The 22,170-nt window shown below is 39.6% G+C and overlaps 1 protein-coding gene across 1 annotated transcript in view; it reads left to right on the forward strand.

Moving 5' to 3' along the window:
• Window positions 1-22,170, forward strand: part of LOC124616139 (myosin-VIIa-like) — a 388,269-nt gene that overhangs the window by 326,765 nt on the left and 39,334 nt on the right. The window contains exons 33-34 of the mRNA XM_047144413.1: window positions 12,033-12,215; window positions 15,625-15,826. Of these exons, the coding sequence (XP_047000369.1) occupies window positions 12,033-12,215; window positions 15,625-15,826 (385 nt within the window). The remainder of the gene's footprint in view (window positions 1-12,032; window positions 12,216-15,624; window positions 15,827-22,170) is intronic.

Below are 22,170 nucleotides of genomic sequence, written 5' to 3' on the forward strand. Positions count from 1 at the left end.
ATGTGGAAAGGGTCCTTCCGGATGCCATGAAGGGTACAGGGTGCACCCATCTGCAGGTGGTCGCTCATGTCGGCACCAATGATGTGTGTCGCTATGGATCGGAGGAAATCCTCTCTGGCTTCCGGCGGCTATCTGATTTGGTGAAGACTGCCAGTCTCGCTAGCGGGATGAAAGCAGAGCTCACCATCTGCAGCATCGTCGACAGGACTGACTGCGGACCTTTGGTACAGAGCCGAGTGGAGGGTCTGAATCAGAGGCTGAGACGGTTCTGCGACCGTGTGGGCTGCAGATTCCTCGATTTGCGCCATAGGGTGGTGGGGTTTCGGGTTCCGCTGGATAGGTCAGGAGTCCACTACACGCAACAAGCGGCTACACGGGTAGCAGGGGTTGTGTGGCGTGGGCTGGGCGGTTTTTTAGGTTAGATGGCCTTGGGCAAGTACAGAAAGGGCAACAGCCTCAACGGGTGCGGGGCAAAGTCAGGACATGCGGGGACCAAGCAGCAATCGGTATTGTAATTGTCAACTGTCGAAGCTGCGTTGGTAAAGTACTGGAACTTCAAGCGCTGATAGAAAGCACCGAAGCTGAAATCGTTATAGGTACAGAAAGCTGGCTTAAGCCAGAGATAAATTCTGCCGAAATTTTTACAAAGGTACAGACGGTGTTTAGAAAGGATAGATTGCATGCAACCGGTGGTGGAGTGTTCATCGCTGTTAGTAGTAGTTTATCCTGTAGTGAAGTAGAAGTGGATAGTTCCTGTGAATTATTATGGGTGGAGGTTACACTAAACAACCGAACTAGGTTAATAATTGGCTCCTTTTACCGACCTCCCGACTCAGCAGCATTAGTGGCAGAACAACTGAGAGAAAATTTGGAATACATTTCACATAAATTTTCTCAGCATGTTATAGTCTTAGGTGGAGATTTCAATTTACCAGATATAGACTGGGACACTCAGATGTTTAGGACGGGTGGTAGGGACAGAGCATCGAGTGACATTATACTGAGTGCACTATCCGAAAATTACCTCGAGCAATTAAACAGAGAACCAACTCGTGGAGATAACATATTGGACCTACTGATAACAAACAGACCCGAACTTTTCGAATCTGTGTGTACAGAACAGGGAATCAGTGATCACAAGGCCGTTGCAGCATCCCTGAATATGGAAGTTAATAGGAATATAAAAAAAGGGAGGAAGGTTTATCTGTTTAGCAAGAGTAATAGAAGGCAGATTTCAGACTACCTAACAGATCAAAACGAAAATTTCTGTTCCGACACTGACAATGTTGAGTGTTTATGGAAAAAGTTTAAGGCAATCGTAAAATGCGTTTTAGACAGGTACGTGCCGAGTAAAACTGTGAGGGACGGGAAAAACCCACCGTGGTACAACAACAAAGTTAGGAAACTACTGCGAAAGCAAAGAGAGCTCCACTCCAAGTTTAAACGCAGCCAAAACCTCTCAGACAAACAGAAGCTAAACGATGTCAAAGTTAGCGTAAGGAGGGCTATGCGTGAAGCGTTCATTGAATTCGAAAGTAAAATTCTATGTACCGACTTGACAGAAAATCCTAGGAAGTTCTGGTCTTACGTTAAATCAGTAAGTGGCTCGAAACAGCATATCCAGACACTACGGGATGATGATGGCATTGAAACAGAGGATGACACGCTTAAAGCTGAAATACTAAACACCTTTTTCCAAAGCTGTTTCACAGAGGAAGACCGCACTGCAGTTCCTTCTCTAAATCCTCGCACAAACGAAAAAATGGCTGACATCGAAATAAGTGTCCAAGGAATAGAAAAGCAACTGGAAACACTCGATAGAGGAAAGTCCACTGGACCTGACGGGATACCAATTCGATTCTACACAGAGTACGCGAAAGAACTTGCCCCCCTTCTAACAGCCGTGTACCGCAAGTCTCTAGAGGAACGGAGGGTTCCAAATGATTGGAAAAGAGCACAGATAGTCCCAGTCTTCAAGAAGAGTCGTCGAGCAGATGCGCAAAACTATAGACCTATATCTCTGACGTCGATCTGTTGTAGAATTTTAGAACATGTTTTTTGCTCGCGTATCATGTCATTTCTGGAAACCCAGAATCTACTATGTAGGAATCAACATGGATTCCGGAAACAGCGATCGTGTGAGACCCAACTCGCCTTATTTGTTCATGAGACCCAGAAAATATTAGATACAGGCTCCCAGGTAGATGCTATTTTTCTTGCCTTCCGGAAGGCGTTCGATACAGTTCCGCACTGTCGCCTGATAAACAAAGTAAGAGCCTACGGAATATCAGACCAGCTGTGTGGCTGGATTGAAGAGTTTTTAGCAAACAGAACACAGCATGTTGTTATCAATGGAGAGACGTCTACAGACGTTAAAGTAACCTCTGGCGTGCCACAGGGGAGTGTTATGGGACCATTGCTTTTCACAATATATATAAATGACTTAGTAGATAGTGTCGGAAGTTCCATGCGGCTTTTCGCGGATGATGCTGTAGTATACAGAGAAGTTGCTGCATTAGAAAATTGTAGCGAAATACAGGAAGATCTGCAGCGGATAGGCACTTGGTGCAGGGAGTGGCAATTGACCCTTAACATAGACAAATGTAATGTATTGCGAATACATAGAAAGAAGGATCCTTTATTGTATGATTATATGATAGCGGAACAAACACTGGTAGCAGTTACTTCTGTAAAATATCTGGGAGTATGCGTACGGAACGATTTGAAGTGGAATGATCATATAAAATTAATTGTTGGTAAGGCGGGTACCAGGTTGAGATTCATTGGGAGAGTGCTTAGAAAATGTAGTCCATCAACAAAGGAGGTGGCTTACAAAACACTCATTCGACCTATACTTGAGTATTGCTCATCAGTGTGGGATCCGTACCAGGTCGGGTTGACGGAGGAGATAGAGAAGATCCAAAGAAGAGCGGCGCGTTTCGTCACTGGGTTATTTGGTAACCGTGATAGCGTTACGGAGATGTTTAATAAACTCAAGTGGCAGACTCTGCAAGAGAGGCGCTCTGCATCGCGGTGTAGCTTGCTTGCCAGGTTTCGAGAGGGTGCGTTTCTGGATGAGGTATCGAATATATTGCTTCCCCCTACTTATACTTCCCGAGGAGATCACGAATGTAAAATTAGAGAGATTAGAGCGCGCACGGAGGCTTTCAGACAGTCGTTCTTCCCGCGAACCATACGCGACTGGAACAGGAAAGGGAGGTAATGACAGTGGCACGTAAAGTGCCCTCCGCCACACACCGTTGGGTGGCTTGCGGAGTATCAATGTAGATGTAGATGTAGATGTAGAAGGAGTTGGCTATCAAAAAGTCTTTCAAACTCTGTTTGAATCATGCTTTATCTGAAACCAAGTTTTTAATGGCTGCTGGCATTTTTTTTATTGAAAATGTGTGTTCCTGATTATTGGGGTCCTTTATTGACCAAGTTAAGTGAGTTTAAGTCCTTATGTAGATTGTTCTTATTCCTAGTATTGGTACTATGTATTGAGCGATTGGTTGGAAATAGAGATATATTACTTGCAACAAATTTCATTAAGGACTAAATATACTAAAAAGCAGTGGTTAGAATACAAACTTCCTTGAACACTTGAACAAGGTTCTACATGGTGTTCTTGAATTTACACCACAAATGATTCTTATTACACATTAAAAACTTTTGTTTGGTTTGATGAGTTACCCCAAAATATGATCCCGTATGACATAATAGAATGAAAGTAAGTATGCAATTTTTTATACATTTTTATCTCCTACATCTGACATCATTCTCACTGCAAATACAGACTTGTTTAGGCACTTAAGCAATTCTGTGGTATGCCCTTCCAAACTGAATTTCTTATCAAGCTGTAATCCCAGAAATTTAACACTGCATGTCTTCATATGTTATACACATGCTGGAAGGAAATCTCTTACGAATTCTAAACTGCATATAGTGGGTCTTTTCAAAGTTTAATGACAGTGGATTAGCTTTAAACCATTTTATTAATGTCAGTGAAAATTTGATTAGCAGTTATTTCTTAATCTATACTTGACTTGCTACTTATTGCAATGTTTGTATCATCTGCAAACAAAACAAATTTAGCATCTGGCAATGTAACAGATGAGAGGTCATTAATATACATAAGAAAAAGCAATGGACCCAAGATGGAACCTTGAGGAACACCATATGTAATTAATTTCCAATCAGGTGAAGACTGACTGCTTACTGCACAGGTATTTTGCAATGACATCCTTTGTTTCCTGGTAGTTAGATAATCCTCAATCCATTTTGCAGTACTGCCGGTGACACCATAATATTCTAATTTACCTAAGATAATGGCTTGATTCACTCAGTCAAAGGCTTTTGACAGATCACAGAAAATGCCAATAGCCTCTAATTTATTATTTATTGAATTAAGAACATTCTCGCTGTAAGTGTAAATAGCTTTCTCTATATCAGAACCCTTAAGAAATCCAAACCATGTGACATGGACAATATATTATCTGCAGTCAGATGCTTTAGGAGATGCTTGAACACAACCTTTTCAACTATTTTTGGGAAAGCCAGCAAAAGTGAACTTGGTCATTAGTTTAATGGCTCTCTTTATCCCCCTTCTTGTAAAGAGGCTTAACTTCAGCGAATTTTAGCCAGTCTGGAAATGTTCTGCTGATAAGAGATTGATTACACAACTAACTTAGGATAGAACTCAACTTGTATGAGCACTCTTTGATTAACTTTGTTGATATGTTATCATAACCACTAGAATACTTAGATTTTAAGAATTTTATGTTGGATGCTACTTCTTTGGGAGATGTGAGTGTCATTTCCATTTCACTGAAGTTACTTTTAACGACTGGTCTCAGATATTCCAGGTTTGCAACACTACATGCACTTGTTGCCAAAGTCTCATTTATTTTTAGAGCTATCTGTTCCTCTTCCTTTTTGGCCCCACCTGTCTCTGTCTTCACTATATCCCACACAGTTTTTATTTCATTGCCCAATGTAATCATCTGCTGCTTCAATTTTTGGGGTACTTGCTTCAATATTTTGCAGTATTCTTTGTAATTCATTACAATTCTAACATCAGAGCTGTTCCTAGATAGTAGATACAGTCTTCTTTTTGTCCCAAATGATACTGTTATTCCTTGTGTAACCCATGGTTTATTTTTTGACATATGTGTGATTTGAGTTACCTTTAGGGGAAAACAATTTCCAAAAGTCGAGGTAACTTTGTTAATGATTGCTTTGTATTTTCCAGGTGAGTCAGAAGTATTGTAAACATCTATCCAGTTCATGTCTTTGAGCAATTTCCTGAATTTTTCAGTTTTTGATGTATTTATTACCCTCCTGTAATCATCTTTAATAGATTTTTTATCCTGAAAAGTTTCAACATTTAATGCAAGATGCTGCATGTTGTGATCAGATAGCCCATTTACCAATGGTTTTGTGTTATGACTTTTTTCCCTTGATTTGTTTACGAAGATATTATCAATAGCAGTCTCAGAGCATTTACATATCCTAGTTGCAAAGTTCACAGTAGGAACTAAATTGAATGACAGTGTTACTGCAATAATTGTTCACTGTCAGAGCTTTTCAATAAATCCACATTAAAATCACCAACAACCACTATTTCCTTGTTTTTTTTTCTGTGAGATGGCACAACAGAGCTTCCAGATGTTTTATAAAGAGATTAAAATTTCCTGAAGTTGATCTGTATATACCTATTTTTATAAAGAACTTATCATGAAATACTACTTCTGTTGCACAACCTTCTAAGTGCTGCTCTGAGCAAAAGTTATTAATGTCAATATTCTTGAAATCAAAGCAGTTTCTGACAATTATGGCAACTCCTCCTTTTTTCCATATTTTCTCTACAGAAGTAAGAATCTAACTTGAATCCTGCAACATTTAACATGTCTATACCAGTGGTCACATGATGTTCAGAGAGGCAGTTTATATCAGCTAGTTTGCTCAACTCTAATTCTTCAACACAAATAAGCAGGTCATTAAGCTTACCCATTAGTCCTCAAACATTCTGATGCAATAAGAATAACTGATTTTGTGCACTGGCTGAATTACAACTGGATGAACCTAATTTTCCTGCAATTTTTGAGCATCTCTAGTTTCAGTCAGAGGCTGTCTGCATGAATTGCGTACATTAAAATTTGCTTTCTGGCTGCCTGTTTTATCAATGTGAATGTCATTTTCAGCCTGTATCTGAACATCTTTTGTTTCTGCCCTCCCTACCCTGAAAAAACTGCTGTTCTGTCACTTGCAACTACTGGTATTTTACCACTTGTGACAGTGTCCCCCATAGGTTATTTGATATTAGCTCAGACAGTTTTCCCTTCCCTTTCCTGTTGAGGAGAAGGCCATGCCCAGTATTGTCCCACCTGCTGACAGAGTCAACAGGAACCACTCCGACATGAGACCCCATATCTGATCCAAGCAGCTGTTCCACCTCTAAATTAACTCTACTGACAGAAGAGTTTTATTGAGGCTGGCCATGGTGCCTCAGAACAGACACAAGTCCAACACTAACATGTCTTGTTGCTGAAGCTATCTTTACTAGGTCACTCTCAACTGAATAATTAGGGTTCCTATCTATGCTATTGCCCACCCCACCTACTATTACCACAGTGTCTTCCTCTGTGAAGTCTTTGCAAAGTGAACACACACCCTCTATTACCTGACCCAGACTTGCACTAGGCTTAAAAAAACTTGTGACTTGGTAACCTGACCCTTGCTCATGCTGTAGTTGGCCAACGCCTCTACCATGTGAACTAGCTAACAACAAAACTTTCTTCTTTTTCACAACTTTTCCCGACTTCTTAATTTTTGAAGACTTTTTGAAATTTTGTTGTGTCCTGTCTACCCCTAAATCTACTTGTGGCTGATCAGTTTCCAACTGTGACAACAGATCCACATTGACAGCAAAACTGTCTGAGAAAGTCCTATTCCTACTTCTTCTATGACCTGTTGTCACTTTCCACCACCATTTCCCTTCTGCTCTCTCAAACTTTCCAGATCTTGTTTTGCTTTATCTAGTTCCACCTGAAGGGCAGGAATATTCTCCTCCTGTTCCACTATCTTCATAAAGTATCAAATAAAATTTATGAATTGGTTGAAGATTTCTTACAGAGAGGACACAGCATGTTATTGTGGATGGAGATCATTGACAGCAGTAGAACTAACTCCAGGTGTGACCCAGGCAACTGTGTTGGGCCATTGCTACTTATGTTATCTGTTTGTTCTGCAGATGATCCAGTTATTTGTACTGAAGTACTCTATGGGAAGGGAAAAAACAGCTCAGATATCCATCCAGATGTTGACAAGATTTCAAAGTGGTGTAAATATTGGCAACTATGTAAAATCATACATCTCACAAAATATAGAAAAGTAGCAGCCTATGACTACAATATCAATGAGCCACAGCCAAAATTATTCAACTTATACAAACACCTGGGTGTTTCAATTTGTATCAGTATGAAATAGAACAGTTAAATAGACTCAGTCATGAGTAAAGCTCTTAGAATGTAGTCCAATTGTGTGTTGTGGAGGTACAGGTACCCACTCTTACTTACATCAATGATTGTGAACGCCCATTTTTTGAATTTCAGAGAACTTTCATTGAGTTTTGGAGTAGATCAACTGCAAATTTCATTGCTCTGTCTGTACTGATCTGTTATTTCTGCAACCCATTCCACTATCATATTCATGGCTACGTATCTTTTTTATTATACCATTCACTCATTAGCAACTGAACTACAAACACCTATCTAATAACAGGTATTATCCGTTTTCACTATCATGATTATGGTGGCATATCATATTGTGAACTCTATGAAACATTGAAACTCTTAGGGAGCCTTTCTGATCCATGATCACCCAACCACTGCCCAGAATTCAAGAAGACTGGTTTGAACTAGATCCAAGTTGCATACATCTAGTTCAATGGTATACCAAATGTGCTGATGGGAATAGGATAAAAAGCTCTAGGAGGCCACACAAGTAACCTCATGTACATGGATTTTCCTCAAACCATTATGATGCAGTCTGGGAGCTAGGGAGTATTTTGCTAAGGTATAGGTTGCCTGCTTGGTGCTGTAGGCTAACAAATGGATACACATGATTGGACATTAAGAACATGTATTGTTCACTGGTGAGAGATAAAGACAGACATTTCAGGCACTCCATTTCAAATGAGAATACCTGCACCACATGCCTCAATGGTGCCCTGTTGGCAGGCTTGTCTCATGTGGTTTTAGATGTACTCAGTCTTCTGTCAGTGAATACCAATGTGTGTGAGACTGCACAGTCCAGTTGACCTTTCTGTGTACTTTGATAATCCAATGGCAGTGTTCCTTCACCCATGTTAGTTTCTGCTCTGTTTGATGTACTATGAGCAGAGTTACGCGTGTGGGGCAACTACTTCTAGACGTCATAGCCACATAGCCAAGGGGTGATTCTGGACAGTGCAGCTTTTCACCAGTTAGTTGTTGTCTAATACTGAATCATCAGCTCATATTGCGCTATACTCCATCTGCCCACTATTACCATTTACCATAGTTATTGGGCCACTGTTATCAACATGTTGCTGAATATGGCAGTTGACAATGGCAGCTACAGGTTTATTAAAAAAGTATTTATGATTCATCGATGACTTGGTGGCAAGTCAAAAGCCTTCTGTCTGCATGATCTCAAAGATGAAGTGTCCCAGGCATGTAGCAGTCATTTTCTGGCCATGGCTAAATATGCTTATACCACAAATTAGGTCTTGAAGGTTGTCTATTATTTCAACAATGACTAAATCATTTTACATGACAAATTATTATATTTGTTATGGTGACAAGACATTCTCTCTCCAGCACAGCAGCTATCTTTTATTAAACTGATTGTTAGTGTAAGTTAGCCCATCTTTCTGTTCTGCACACAAGTGGAGTATCATAGAAGAGACTGCTTGCTCAATGGTGATAAGTGTAAAGGTTCAATGTTTCCCTATGAAAAAAATATTGATACTAGTGACAAAATGAAAACCTATCTAAAATGTAAGGATGAAATTAGGAAACTGATGGAATGACTATTGACTTTGCAATTAACAATCAGTGTGCAGCAAATGGAAATAAACAAGCTTCTAGCACAAAATCATGAGCCATGCTACAGCAAAACACATCAAAATCTGTGCAAGAAAACAGGAATCCTGCAGATATGTGGGCTACTGTGACAAATAAAAACAACATTCAGAAAGTGGTAAATTGTGTAAACAGTGTAAATTTTGTGCATGAAAATCCATTTGAATTGCTTTCAGTTGTGTAAATGTTCAGTACAGTGAACAGTTATTGCCCAAAATGCAGAAAGGAAAAGTACTGTGTTAACAAAGCTGGACAAAAAAATCTTCTCCAGAAAACAACAATAAATCAAAATCAGCTGCAAACATTTTACTATTGATGCACTGGGAGCTGCAGCAGAAAAACAGTGGCAATAAATAATATATAGCAAAACTCCTCCCACAGAGAAAATTGCCAAAAAGCTGAAAATTTCCAGCAATAAGTGTAGGTAAAAACAATTTATATAGTGACAGCTGAAACTTAGCCACAATACTTCATGGTGGTAGTAACCATAAAATAATGAATATAGTCAAACCAGCTGCAAAATTCAATTGTTTGATTCCAAACAGAAAAAAAATTCTGCTGTTGAAGAGCAATGATTTTTCTGTCTTTCTTTCAATAACAAATGATTTTGCAAGAAAGAAAACTAAAGACATGCTCCTCTCTTAAGAAAAGGCTTCTTGAAATGAGAAATACAAAATTGATATTTTTCCATTTCATGCTGCTATGACTTATTTGAATGGTCTGTTGTAAACACCAATATGGAAAGTGCAAATAAGAAAGGACAAAGAATATGCATTGGAAATGATACATTTTTGATAAAAGTTCTCTAGAAGAAAGATTCCACACTGATCAAGGTCTTAAGCTGAGTATGTTGAGGACAGACTATGTAATTAAAAAAGGTCTTGAATATCATTAATTCAGAACTAAACAAACAAGGAGAAGTTATATGTGCGGTACTTCACAAGAACCAGGACCACTAGGCATGCAAATAAATGTCTCAGATGTCACCTCTCTCATGAATTATTATGCTTCTTTATAACAATTAAATACACCCGCAGCTCCCAATAATGCAGTTTCAGTATATGTAAACCAGATGTACATCAGAAAGACCAAAGCTCTCAATAGTCAAGTACAACTAATCAGGTCAGAGGTAGACCTACTGTGACTAGGTTTTGGGAAAATCAGAACACTCCCTCACTCTATATATCTTGTACACCCTGTTCACTGAACTCCATATTGTTTTAGTGCCAGCGAATTATCTGTGAAAAGACTTGTCTCCCTCTAACCTGCTACCCTCTCCTTGCCTTCTGAATCCTTCCCTACCCCCTGCTCACTTCCATCAGCCCATACAACTACTATCAATACTCAATAATGAACCTTGTTGTGCCCATGGGCGTGTCTATTTGGTTGTTTGTGTGAATGTGTGTACTTTTACTAGAAAAAGAGTGAGAGCTCATAAGATAATGTGAATCCTGTTTTCTGTTACGTGTATCGATGTTCCACACATCAGTCCACTATAGGTGAGTGATTGCCCTTTTCTTATGTAATTGTCTACAAACTAGTTTTGAGTGGTGTTCCATTGACTATGCTTCTGATTATAGTTGCAGGATACCTAAGATTTTAAAATCAATAATTAAAATAAGTTTATCACATACCATATATGTCATTTGCAAATGTTGCCTACTGATCAGATGATTAAAAACATCAAGTCAGTTGAATCATCATATGTATGTATTCTGGTTGCTACAGGTTAATTTATTGATTGTCATTTTTTATTTGTAGTTCACTGTTGCTATCTGAGTTTGCATAATGTCATTTTGTCTTTTGGAGATAATGAGTGGAGCTGTGGATGTTAGAAAATGGAATCCCAAGTGGAGAAATTGGAACATTTCATACATATTCTTCTGTTTGAGTTCAGTGGAGGGGTGACAGTAGTGGAGGCAGCCAGAAACATTTGCACCCTGTATGGGGATAATGCCAGTGGACAGAGCAAGGCAAGAAAATGGTTTTTTTGTTTTAAATAGGTTTGTTGTGATGCTAGTGACTCTCCACATTCAGAAAGATCTTTGTGGTTTGATGATGATTGTTTAAATGCATTAATCCACAGTGATCCAAGTCAGTGTACTTGAGAGCTGGCAAATTTGATGAACTGTGATCATCGTTGACATTTTCATGCAATGGGGAAGATACAAAAATTGCCCAGTGTATGGAAACTGCATTCTCTAAGCCAAAATCACAAAAATTAGTGGGTGGCCATATGTGCATCTCTGCTTGCTTGTTATCAATTGGCTCATGAACAACACCAACAATTTCTATCCTGTGTCATTACTGGTGTTGAGAAATGTGTCTTTATGCTAACATAAGGGGAAAAAAGGAATGGTTGAGCCCAAACAAAGCTCCAACTCCCCATTTAAAGACTTGTATGCATCCACAAAAGATAATGTTATGCATCGGGTGGAAAACGACTGTGTGGTGTACAACAAATTGCTTCCCCGGAGTGTACCCATCACTGCTGACATTTATGCCTGCCCACATTCTACTAGACCAACAAAAAAACGCTATACAGGAGCTGGGTTGGGAGGTCATTCCAGAGCCACCTTATTCGCCTGATCTTGCATCCTCAGATTTTCACCTTTACCACTCTCTATCAAACATTCTTTAAGGAACTTCCTTTCTGGATGAAAATGTGGTCCAAACATGGATCGACGAGTTCTTCACCTCAAAACCATGTGATTTCTACAGTTGTAGAAGTTCCCCCAGCATTGGCAGACTGTTGTAAATAGCGAAGGGGAATATATTATTGATGACTTAAGCCTCTGTTATGTGTATCTGTTGTGTTTATTACACTTAAGGAAACCACTAAAAACTTATGCATCAGCCCAATATTATAGGAGATCTATATAATATATTTAAATCTTAATGTTTCAGGATCTGATGCAATTTTTAATGACACGCAGTCATCCAATTGCCAAAACTTGCATAAATCGCTTACAGAGGACAATGAGATATGGCCAGAGGAAGCATCCTCCTCATCAGGTTGAGGTTGAGGCAATACAGCACAAGACCACAAGAATATTTCATAAAGTATATTTCCCTGATGACAGTGATGAGGTAAGCTGACTTCTATGTTTGAATGAAAACTTATACCATGCAACATGTTCATTTATTGGAACCTCATATGTAAACATAAAGAATGTTATTAAAAGTGTAATGCTACAGATCTTATCTTATGTAACTTATAATGATATCAAAAATAAAATTCAAACAATGGAAAATCCAGGATCAAATGTAACAATATTATGAAAATCATGGTTGCTACTCACTATATAGCAGAGATGCTGAGTCGCAGATAGCCACAACAAAATGACTGTCACAAAATGAGCTTTCAGCCAACAAGGCCCTTGTCAAAAATAGATGACACACACACACACACTCGTGCAAATGCAACTCACTCACACATGACCACAGTCTCCTGCAGCTGAAGCCAGGCTGTGAGCAGCAGCAGCAGTGCATGTTGGGAGAAGCAACTGGGTGGAGGTAAGGAGGAGGCTGGGGAAGGGAGTGGGAGGGGTAGCATAGTAGGGATGGGGGATAGTGAAGTGCTGCTGGGGAGCATGCAGGGATGAGGTGGAGAGAGGGTAGGGCAGCTAGGTGCTGTTGGGGGGTTAGATGGAGACAGGGGAGAGGGATTGGGGGGGTGGAGGGGGGGGGGGGGGGTGGAGGGACGTTGTGGAAAAGGAGAGAAGTAAAAAGACTGAGTGTGTTGGTGGAATAGAGAGCTGTGTAGTACTGGACCAGGAAAAGGGAAGGGGCTATATGGGTGAGGACAATGACTGACGAAGGTTGAGGCCAGGAGGGTTTCAGGAACGTAGCAAAATATCCTACATTCTCATAACCCCCCTGGCTTCAACCTTAATTCATTATTGTCCTCATCTGTGTAGCCCTTTCCATTTTCCCATTCCAGTACTACACAGCCCTCTACTCCATTGACACAAACAGTCTATTTACTTCTCTCCTTTTCCACTACCTTCTCCGCCCCCCCCCCTCCCCCTCTCTTTCCACTGCCCTCTGTCTAGCCTCCCGACTGCACCTAGCTGCCCTACCCTCTCTCCACCTCATCCCAGCACACTCCCCAGGAGTACTTCCCTGTCACCCACCCCTCCACCTGCCCACTCCAGCCTCCTCTTTATCCCCACCCAGTTGCCTCTCCCATCACACACAGCTGCTGTTGCTGCAGCTGCTCATTATCCAGCTTCAGCTGCCAGAGGCTGCGGTCATGTGTGGTAGTGTGTGCGTGTGTGTGTGTGTGAGAGGGAGAGAGAGAGAGAGAGAGAGAGAGAGAGAGAGAGAGATCGAGATCTATTTTTGACATAGGCCTTGTTGGCTGAAAGCTTATTTTGTGACAGTCTTTTTGTTGTGCCTATCTGCGACTCAGCATATCCGCTACAGACCAAAAAGAAAATCCAGTTGCTAATGATGTATGAGGTGCAACTGGTGGCCATAACTTGTCTACAGTAGGCAAAATTTTTAGCATTACCAATAAATTTGTATAAAAGTACACAAAATCATCGTAGCTTCTAGAACAGTTAGTTCCCTTTGTGCATACATTAAGTAGGACCCTCCCACCCTGGAGCATGAGTGACCTTTACTTCATTTTTAACTTCCCCAAACCAGTCCCTGTTTCCTCTCTGAGGAAGCAACTAGTTTCAAAATCTAGGATAATTTTGTGTACTTTTATATATGTCTGCTGGCAGTGCTAAACATTTTTCCTTCTGAATGTAAGTACTGGTCATTAATTCTGTCCCATAATTTTATAACAACATGTAATGAGTTACATTTTTAGAAAATATCTATCTTTTTAACATAATGTGGTCACCTTTTTTAATCTGATTAACCTTTATGGAAACATAATAATGCATTTGTCTGAATTCTGTGCTTTCCAAAGTGAAATCTGCCGTAAAAATGCAAAATAGTGCTTAACATGAGAGAAAACATCAAAATGAGCTGTAATTAGCTGTACATTCTGATCATAAAACTATTTTCCTGTTGTCATGTTTGCCAACATTGCTAAACGTCTCCCCAGGAGGATGAGATAATACACAGAGGTGACAAAAGTCATCAGATAGTAATGTGCACATATATGCATGTGGCAGTAATATCGTGTACACAGGTTATAAAAGGACAGTGAATTGGTGGAGCTGTTGTTTGTACTCAGATGATTTATGTGAAGAGATTACTGACATGATTATCACCGCACAACGGGAATTAAGAGACTTTGAATGCAGAATGGTAGTTGAGATGCATTCATAGGATGTTCCATTTCGGAACTCATTAGGGAATTCAATATTCTTAGATCCACAGTGTCAAGAGTGTGCTGAGAGTACCAGATTTCAGGCATTACCTCTCGCTGTGATCAGCCTTCACTTAACGATGGAGAGCAGTGGCATTTGCATAGAGTTGTCAGTGCTAATAGACAAGCAACACTGTGTAAAATAACTGCCAAATCAATATGGGACAGACAACCAAATCTCTGTTAGGACAATGTGGCAAAATTTGACATTAATGGGTTATGGCAGCAGACAACATCGCTAACAGTGCGACATCGCCTGCAGCACCCCTCCTGAGCTCATGGCCATATTGTTTGCACCCTAGATGATTGGAAAACCATGGCTTAATCAGATGAATTTCAATTTCAGCTGATAAGAACTGATGGCAGGGTTCAAATGTGATGCAAACCCCATGAAGCCAATGACCCAAGTTGTCAACAAGGCACTTTGCTAGCAGTGGTGGCTCCATAATGCTGTGGGCTGTGTTTACATGGAATAGACTGGGGCCTCTTGTCCAAGTAAACCTGTTGGAGACCATTTGCAGCAATTCATTGACTTCAAGTTCCCAACAACAATGGAATTTTTGTGGATGACAATGTGCAATATCAGTGGGCCATAATTGTTTGTGATTGGTTTGAAGAATATTCTGGACAATTTGAGCAAATAATTTGGCCACCAAGACTGCCTGTCATGAATCCCATGGAAAACTTATCAGACATAATTGAGAGTCAATTCTTGCACAAAATCCTTTGCCAGCACCACATTTGCAATTATGGACAGCTGTAGAGGTAGCAGCACAGCTCAGTATATCTGCAGCGACTTCCAACACCTTGATAGTCCATGTCATATCGAGTTGCTGCAGTACACCATGCAAAAGGAGGTCTGACATGATATTAGGAGATATCCTATGACCTTTGTCACCTCATGTAGACTGCAGTGTATTGATCACTTCTCACTGATGAAGATTACATAAACCAGAAGTAGAGTAGCAGTCACCATCCATGCTATTTGGTAGCTCTGTGGGATCTCATCAGTGAGTGGCCCCTGCTGGTAATGGCATAACTGAAGCAGATTGTGAACTCTCTTCCTTAATGGACTGTGGCCACTATCAAGGTTTCTGGAGGTGACTAATTTTTAGTTTTGCTTGCTTATCTAAGGTGTTGTCTTTAAGTGATGAAAGCTGTCTTTTCTAGGCTTTCCAAGTAGATTCAACAACTCGCGCTGAAGACTTCAGTAGAAATGTGGCAGAACGCTTGAAACTCCAATCCTGGGAAGGCTTCAGTCTTTTTGTGAAAGTCTGGGATAAAGTTTTCTCAGTGCCTGAGACTGATTTCTTTTTTGACTTTGTACATGAGCTAACTCAATGGATGAGGAAGGCACGGCCATCGAGAAATGGTATGGCTTATATTATAATTTACTATGTAACTTAAAGTATAATTTCATCTTACTATTCAAAATAAAAACCTATAAGTTCATCTTTTGATAAATAATTAGTAACAAGTGCATCTTCAAACTGCAAAATTATTGACAAAAGTCTGTTTTTTGGCATGAAATGTAGCATGGCCTCCATAGTCATGCACAAGAAAAGATGAACCATCACCTTTTGGAACAAAGGCTCATCCTTGCAGAACAGAGAAGAGAGGCATGGAAATACTTTTTAAGAAGACTAAATGACTAAATGACATACACTGCTGGACTTAAAAACACCTGAGATGACCAGACAAAACAGACAATATGTATTCTAAATGCTGAGTGAATTTCCTCTGTAGTCTTCTGTAACAAGCATTTTATCTGATAGTAGTACTCAAATGATATCTCACATGAGATTGTTTGTATGATGATGATGATACAGATTTCTGTGGGTGATTGAGAAGGGAAAATGTATCAGTTTGAGGTAGGAAACCTTGGTCAGGGAATGACTGAGTTGCAAGTTATGAAGAAAATTAAGATATACTATTAATTAACTAACAATCAAAAAAACATATTTTGACAATAATTTTATTTGTGTGTAAAACTTGCACTAAATTTTTAATTCACATTACTTGTCCAAAGAAGCATCCCCCAGCTTCTACTCAGGCATGAGATCTTTGCAAAAAAGTCTGTCGTATCCATTCAACCACTATGGTTCTTGAAACAATATCATAGGCAGTAAGAATTTTTCTTTTTTCTGTCTGAATGGTCATCTTAAAAAAAAAAAACTTTTCACTTGACTACACCAGAATGAATGTAGTTACATTAGATCAGGTGAACAGACTGGCCAGGCATGAATCAGGACCATCTCATTCTCGTGACACATTCTTCATGGGCAAGAGGTGAAAGTGAGCAGGTGCTCCATCATGTTGCAGCTAAATACATATGTGAAGATCTTCCAATCTATAGTGCAGTAGTGGAGCTTCCTATCACCAGCTTTCATGACTTGCAGCTTAAAATTGGTCAGGCTTGCCTACTGTCTAATGTTAGCATCTATAAACATAATGAATCAGTTTCAGGGGTTCTTGGATACCACTTCCACAGATATTCTACAACACATTGACTTCATAACATTTGACCCTTATGTTTCCAAGCATTTGTGTCTCCCACAGTTGGTGGTATGGCAATGAACATGCTGAACCTGCCAGAGTAGCTGCATGCGGTTGACTTGTACCAACACCAATTTGCACTATGCCCAGTGAAAACACTTTATGCCGAAGCCATATGGAGATAGGCAGTATCTCTTGCTATTTAATCACAGTACTAGCCACCACCAAGCAGCTACACTGCAGTCTACTGACCCTATTGCTTTGCTGAGTTCATTTCATGCTGTATTGATCTCACTATTATATCTAGGTTTCTCTCTTGGTTGTTGTTCTGGATTGTTCTCACTAGCTCACAATGCATTGGCTATTCTCACAATGTTTTCGTGTACAAAAGACATACTTTGGTTTTCTCATGCTTTCCATAAAAGTATGAAATTGTGAACTTCATGACAGTTTTGCTGCATCATATGTTCAGAGTTGTGTGCTTACCCGTTGAAATCATGCAAATCATGGTTCCTAATCTCAAACTCTGACACATATGCCCTTATCCATCTGCCCCTGATATTCTGTATAATATTCACTAAAACAAATTATACTTAGTCCTGAGGAACAACTAAAGTATGAGTAATGTGAGTATAATAGCTTTAACAACCACTATTTAATAAGATTTTTAAAGGTGGACATTTTATATGACTCTGATAACTTAAAAAAAAAAGAAAAAGGAAAAAAATAGGTTGTGGTGGACATAAGTGGCTGAATCATTATGACAGTTATGGTTTGGAAAATAAATCATGTTAAAAAGCAAAAATACCAAATGTTTTAAGCAATTGAAAACAATGAAGTCCATTTGACACATTTGATAAAACTGGTCCAGAACTTCACTCCAGCAGTTTTTTGTGGTGTTTGAACTCTTTTCAAATAGTTATGGTTTTATTGGCTACAGAGCCCATTTTAAAACATTTTGCTGCTGAATTTTGCATTTCAGGCTTTCCTGGAGGTTTTGCCAAAACAGATCAGTCTTAATCTCTTGTGCAAACAGTTCTGCACACATTTTGCACAACTATGCATCATATAACATTCAACAAAGAACACACATTGATTTATTATGAACACAATTCTGTGTTGCATTCCACTGGTCACTAAACACATCTGTTCCTCTCACTCACTCACAGTGAAGTGCTCAGGACTGAGCATGATGGAGATGCACATATGCAGACATCTGACAGTAACTGATTGATGCATTGAAATCACAGCTTCCAGCATTTTCTGTGATGGGCATTTCTCCTGTTCATTAACAAAAGCCAACTCCACACCAGTCTTATAAATATTTTCTGGGCCAGTTTTATTTTGCCCACCGTGTGTGGCCAAAGAATGTTATTTTTCCACACAAACTGTCATGCACTTGTTCCAATATTCAAAGGACATACCCTGATTTGAAAATTATTTGCCAAAGTAGCATATTGACTTGTTGATCTAATTTTAGTTGCTGGTCAATGTATATCCAAAAAAGAGTTGTATTGGTTACACAGTCTGTGGGATCACCATTAATTTTTAATTTACTTCTGTATAGAGCCTCATTTATGCAGAAGTTCATGCTATTTACTTTCTTTACATGGAAGGATACTTTGTTATTTATTGATTGTTCAATTATCACTGTAAATGCTTCATCACCCTTCTCTCTTTATATGGCTAATAACTCAGCAGTGATTATTTTAATGTCATTAGCAAACTGTGCTGCTTTCCATTGTGTGACATGATTTGGAATTCATCAGTGTAAGTTTGTTTTGGAATTCATCAGTGTAAGTTAAGAACAATACTGGATTACATTAATTTCCCTCAAGGACATCTGCTGTACATACACTGTCCAGTCGTATTAATGTGACCACCTGCAAAAGTCTGAATAATCATCTTTTGCAGTGCAGACCACTGCGAGAGATACAGCAAGAGAGTCAGTGAGCCTGTGGAAGGTACGAACAGGGATTTGGAACCATGTCAACTCCAGTGCCATGACCAGTTCTATTAGGTTCCTTGATTGAGGATCCATGGCATGAACAGTTCAATCAAAGTGCTATTCTTTATTGGATTTAAATATGAGGAATTTGGTGGAGAGGGGTCCTCTTCGAATCACACACATACACTGCAAGCTGTGTGACACTTTGCATTGCCCTCCTGGTAGATGCCATCATGATGAGAATAAACAAGATATGGTGACCAAGGATAAATGTGTACTAATGTTGATTCATTGTGTCTTCCAGAAAGACAAGATTACTCAGGGAATGCCCTCTGTCCTGGCCACTTCTGATGATTGTTGCAGGGTGTTTGCTTTCAGATTTTTCATGCTGCTCACACCAATGTCCATCTGTCCAGTGGAGAATAAAACACCATTCCTCTGAAAAGGCAACCTGTCACCACTCTGTGGATGTCCAGTTGTGATATTGGCATGCAATTTCCATCCTTTGTTGCTGATGAACAGCATACAGCATGCATGCACTAACCAGGCACATGCTGCAGAGGCCTATATGCACCAGTGTTTACTGAACAGTGAACAGCAATGAGGAGACACTGTTGGTAGCTCCTTGGTTCATTTGGGTGGTCAGTTGCTCAACAGTTGCATGTCTGTTTGCCCGGACACACCTCAGCAGCCATCATTCACCCCTGTCATCTATGGCGTATGGTGAGTTGCCTTGGTGCCAGTTTCAGATAGCATCATTCTGCCATGCATGGTATAATTTAACCATGACAGTATGCAAACAGTTTACAAACTTGTCCATTTTGGGAATGCTTCCACCCATGGCTTGAAAGCCAATGATCATGCCCTGCTGGACATCAGATAAATCATTCTTGTTTTCACATTATGTCGAGTGCACTATTCCTCCTTCCACCCTACATGCTTTATATACCCTCCATTGCTAGTGCTGTCACCTCTTGTTTGTGAGTTGGCTTACTGACATCAAACATAGGAGATGGGCACAGTGATGTGATTGGACCATGTATTTTGATCCAAAAATATGTTTGTGTATACATTTAGATCCATTTGAAGTATCTCTACCCATTGCACTCTGTCACTGTTTTCTAGTTAAGATTGAAGTCATTTATTGAATACTCCCTTTGTTTCCAGTGCATAAAGTTTTTTTTAAATTTTATATTCTATTATTGTTATTATTTTTAAAACACTACTAAGTAATCTATTTGTCAATCAGTTTGCTCAGGTTGTGGAGATGGGTGCTGTACATTTTGCTGCAGCTGGTTCTTTTAAAATTAGTAACCCATCACCTGAGTTTTATTTTTGATAAGGATTACAGAGAAACAGGTCTGTGATTTTCAACGTTTTTTGCATCACTTATTTCACTTTGACATGTTTCAGTTGCTCTCAACAGCAATAAAGTGTTAATGGATCATTTCTCATGTTACATGAGAATGCTTTAAGACTACTTATATAGGTGGATTAGTAATGCTTATGGAGTCCTTCAGCAAATACCCTGGAAGCTCATATAGCTGTCTTTATTAGTATGTCATGCCACTCACTCACTTCTTGAAGAAGGGTACCAGCAGCATTATGTTAGGTACATAGTTTTTCAGTGTCACGCTATGTGTTTCTATGAGTTGTTTTGCAGTTTAATAGTTACTGCTAAAATATTCATTCACATAGTTTACCATATGATACTGCGTTAGGAGTTTGACAGAGCACTGAAAGACCTGAGTCGAAACAAGGCCCCGGGAGTAGACAGCATTCCATTAGAACTACTGACGGCCTTGGGAGAGCCAGTCCTGACAAACCTCTACCATCTGGTGAGCAAGCTGTATGAGACAGGCGAAATACCCTCAGACTTCAAGAAGAATATAATAATTCCGATCCCAAAGAAAGCAGGTGCTGACAGATGTGAAAATTACCGAACAATCAGTTTAATAAGTCACGGATGCAAAATACTAACGCGTATTCTTTACAGGCGAATGGAAAAAGTAGTAGAAGCCGACCTTGGGGAAGATCAGTTTGGATTCCGTAGAAATATTGGAACATGTGAGGCAATACTGACCCTTCCACTTATCTTAGAAGCTAGATTAAGGAAAGGCAAACCTACGTTTCTAGCATTTGTAGACTTAGAGAAAGCTTTCGACAATGTTGACTGGAATACTCTCTTTCAAATTATGAAGGTGGCAGGGGTAAAATATAGGGAGCAAAAAGCTATTTACAATTTGTATAGAAACCAAATGGCAGTTATAAGAGTTGAGGGGCATGAACGGGAAGCAGTTGTTGGGAAGGGAGTAAGACAGGGTTGTAGCCTCTTCCTGATGTTATTCAATCTGTATATTGAGCAAGCAGTGAAGGAAACAAAAGAAAAATTTGGAGTAGGTATTAAAATCCATGGAGAAGAAATAAAAACTTTTAGGTTCGCCGATGACATTGTAATTCTGTCAGAGACAGCAAAGGACTTGGAAGAGCAGTTGAACGGAATAGATAGTGTCTTGAAAGGAGGATATAAGATGAACATCAACAAAAGCAAACCGAGGATAATGGAACGTAGTCGAATTAAGTCCAGTGATGCTGAGGGTATTAGATTAGGAAACGAGACACTTAAAGTAGTACAGGAGTTTTGCTATTTGGGGAGCAAAATAACTGATGATGGTCGAAGTAGAGAGGATATAAAATGTAGACTGGCAATGGCAAGGGAAGCATTTCTGAAGAAGAGAAATTTGTTAACATCGAGTATAGATTTAAGCGTCAGGAAGTCATTTCTGAAAGTATTTGTATGGAGTGTGGCCATGTATGGAAGTGAAACATGGATGATAAATAGTTTAGACAAGAAGAGAATAGCTTTTGAAATGTGGTGCTACAGAAGAATGCTGAAGATTAGATGGGTAGATCACATAACTAATGAGGAGGTGTTGAATAGGATTGGGGAGAAGAGAAGTTTGTGGCACAACTTGACTAGGAGAAGGGATCGGTTGGTAGGACATGTTCTGAGGCATCAAGGGATCACCAATTTAGTATTGGAGGGCAGCGTGGAGGGTAAAAATCATAGAGGGAGACCAAGAGATGAATCCACCAAGCAGATTCAGAAGGATGTAGGTTGCAGTAGGTACTGGGAGATGAAGAAGCTTACACAGGATAGAGTAGCATGGAGAGCTGGATCAAACCAGTCTCAGGACTGAAGACCACAACAAAAACAACAACAACCATATTCTTTGAATTATGGATTAAAACATTTTTATTCATGAAACTTC

The sequence above is a fragment of the Schistocerca americana genome, chromosome 5, assembly GCF_021461395.2.
Source record: "Schistocerca americana isolate TAMUIC-IGC-003095 chromosome 5, iqSchAmer2.1, whole genome shotgun sequence".
In the NCBI taxonomy this organism is placed as follows: Eukaryota; Metazoa; Arthropoda; class Insecta; order Orthoptera; family Acrididae; genus Schistocerca; species Schistocerca americana.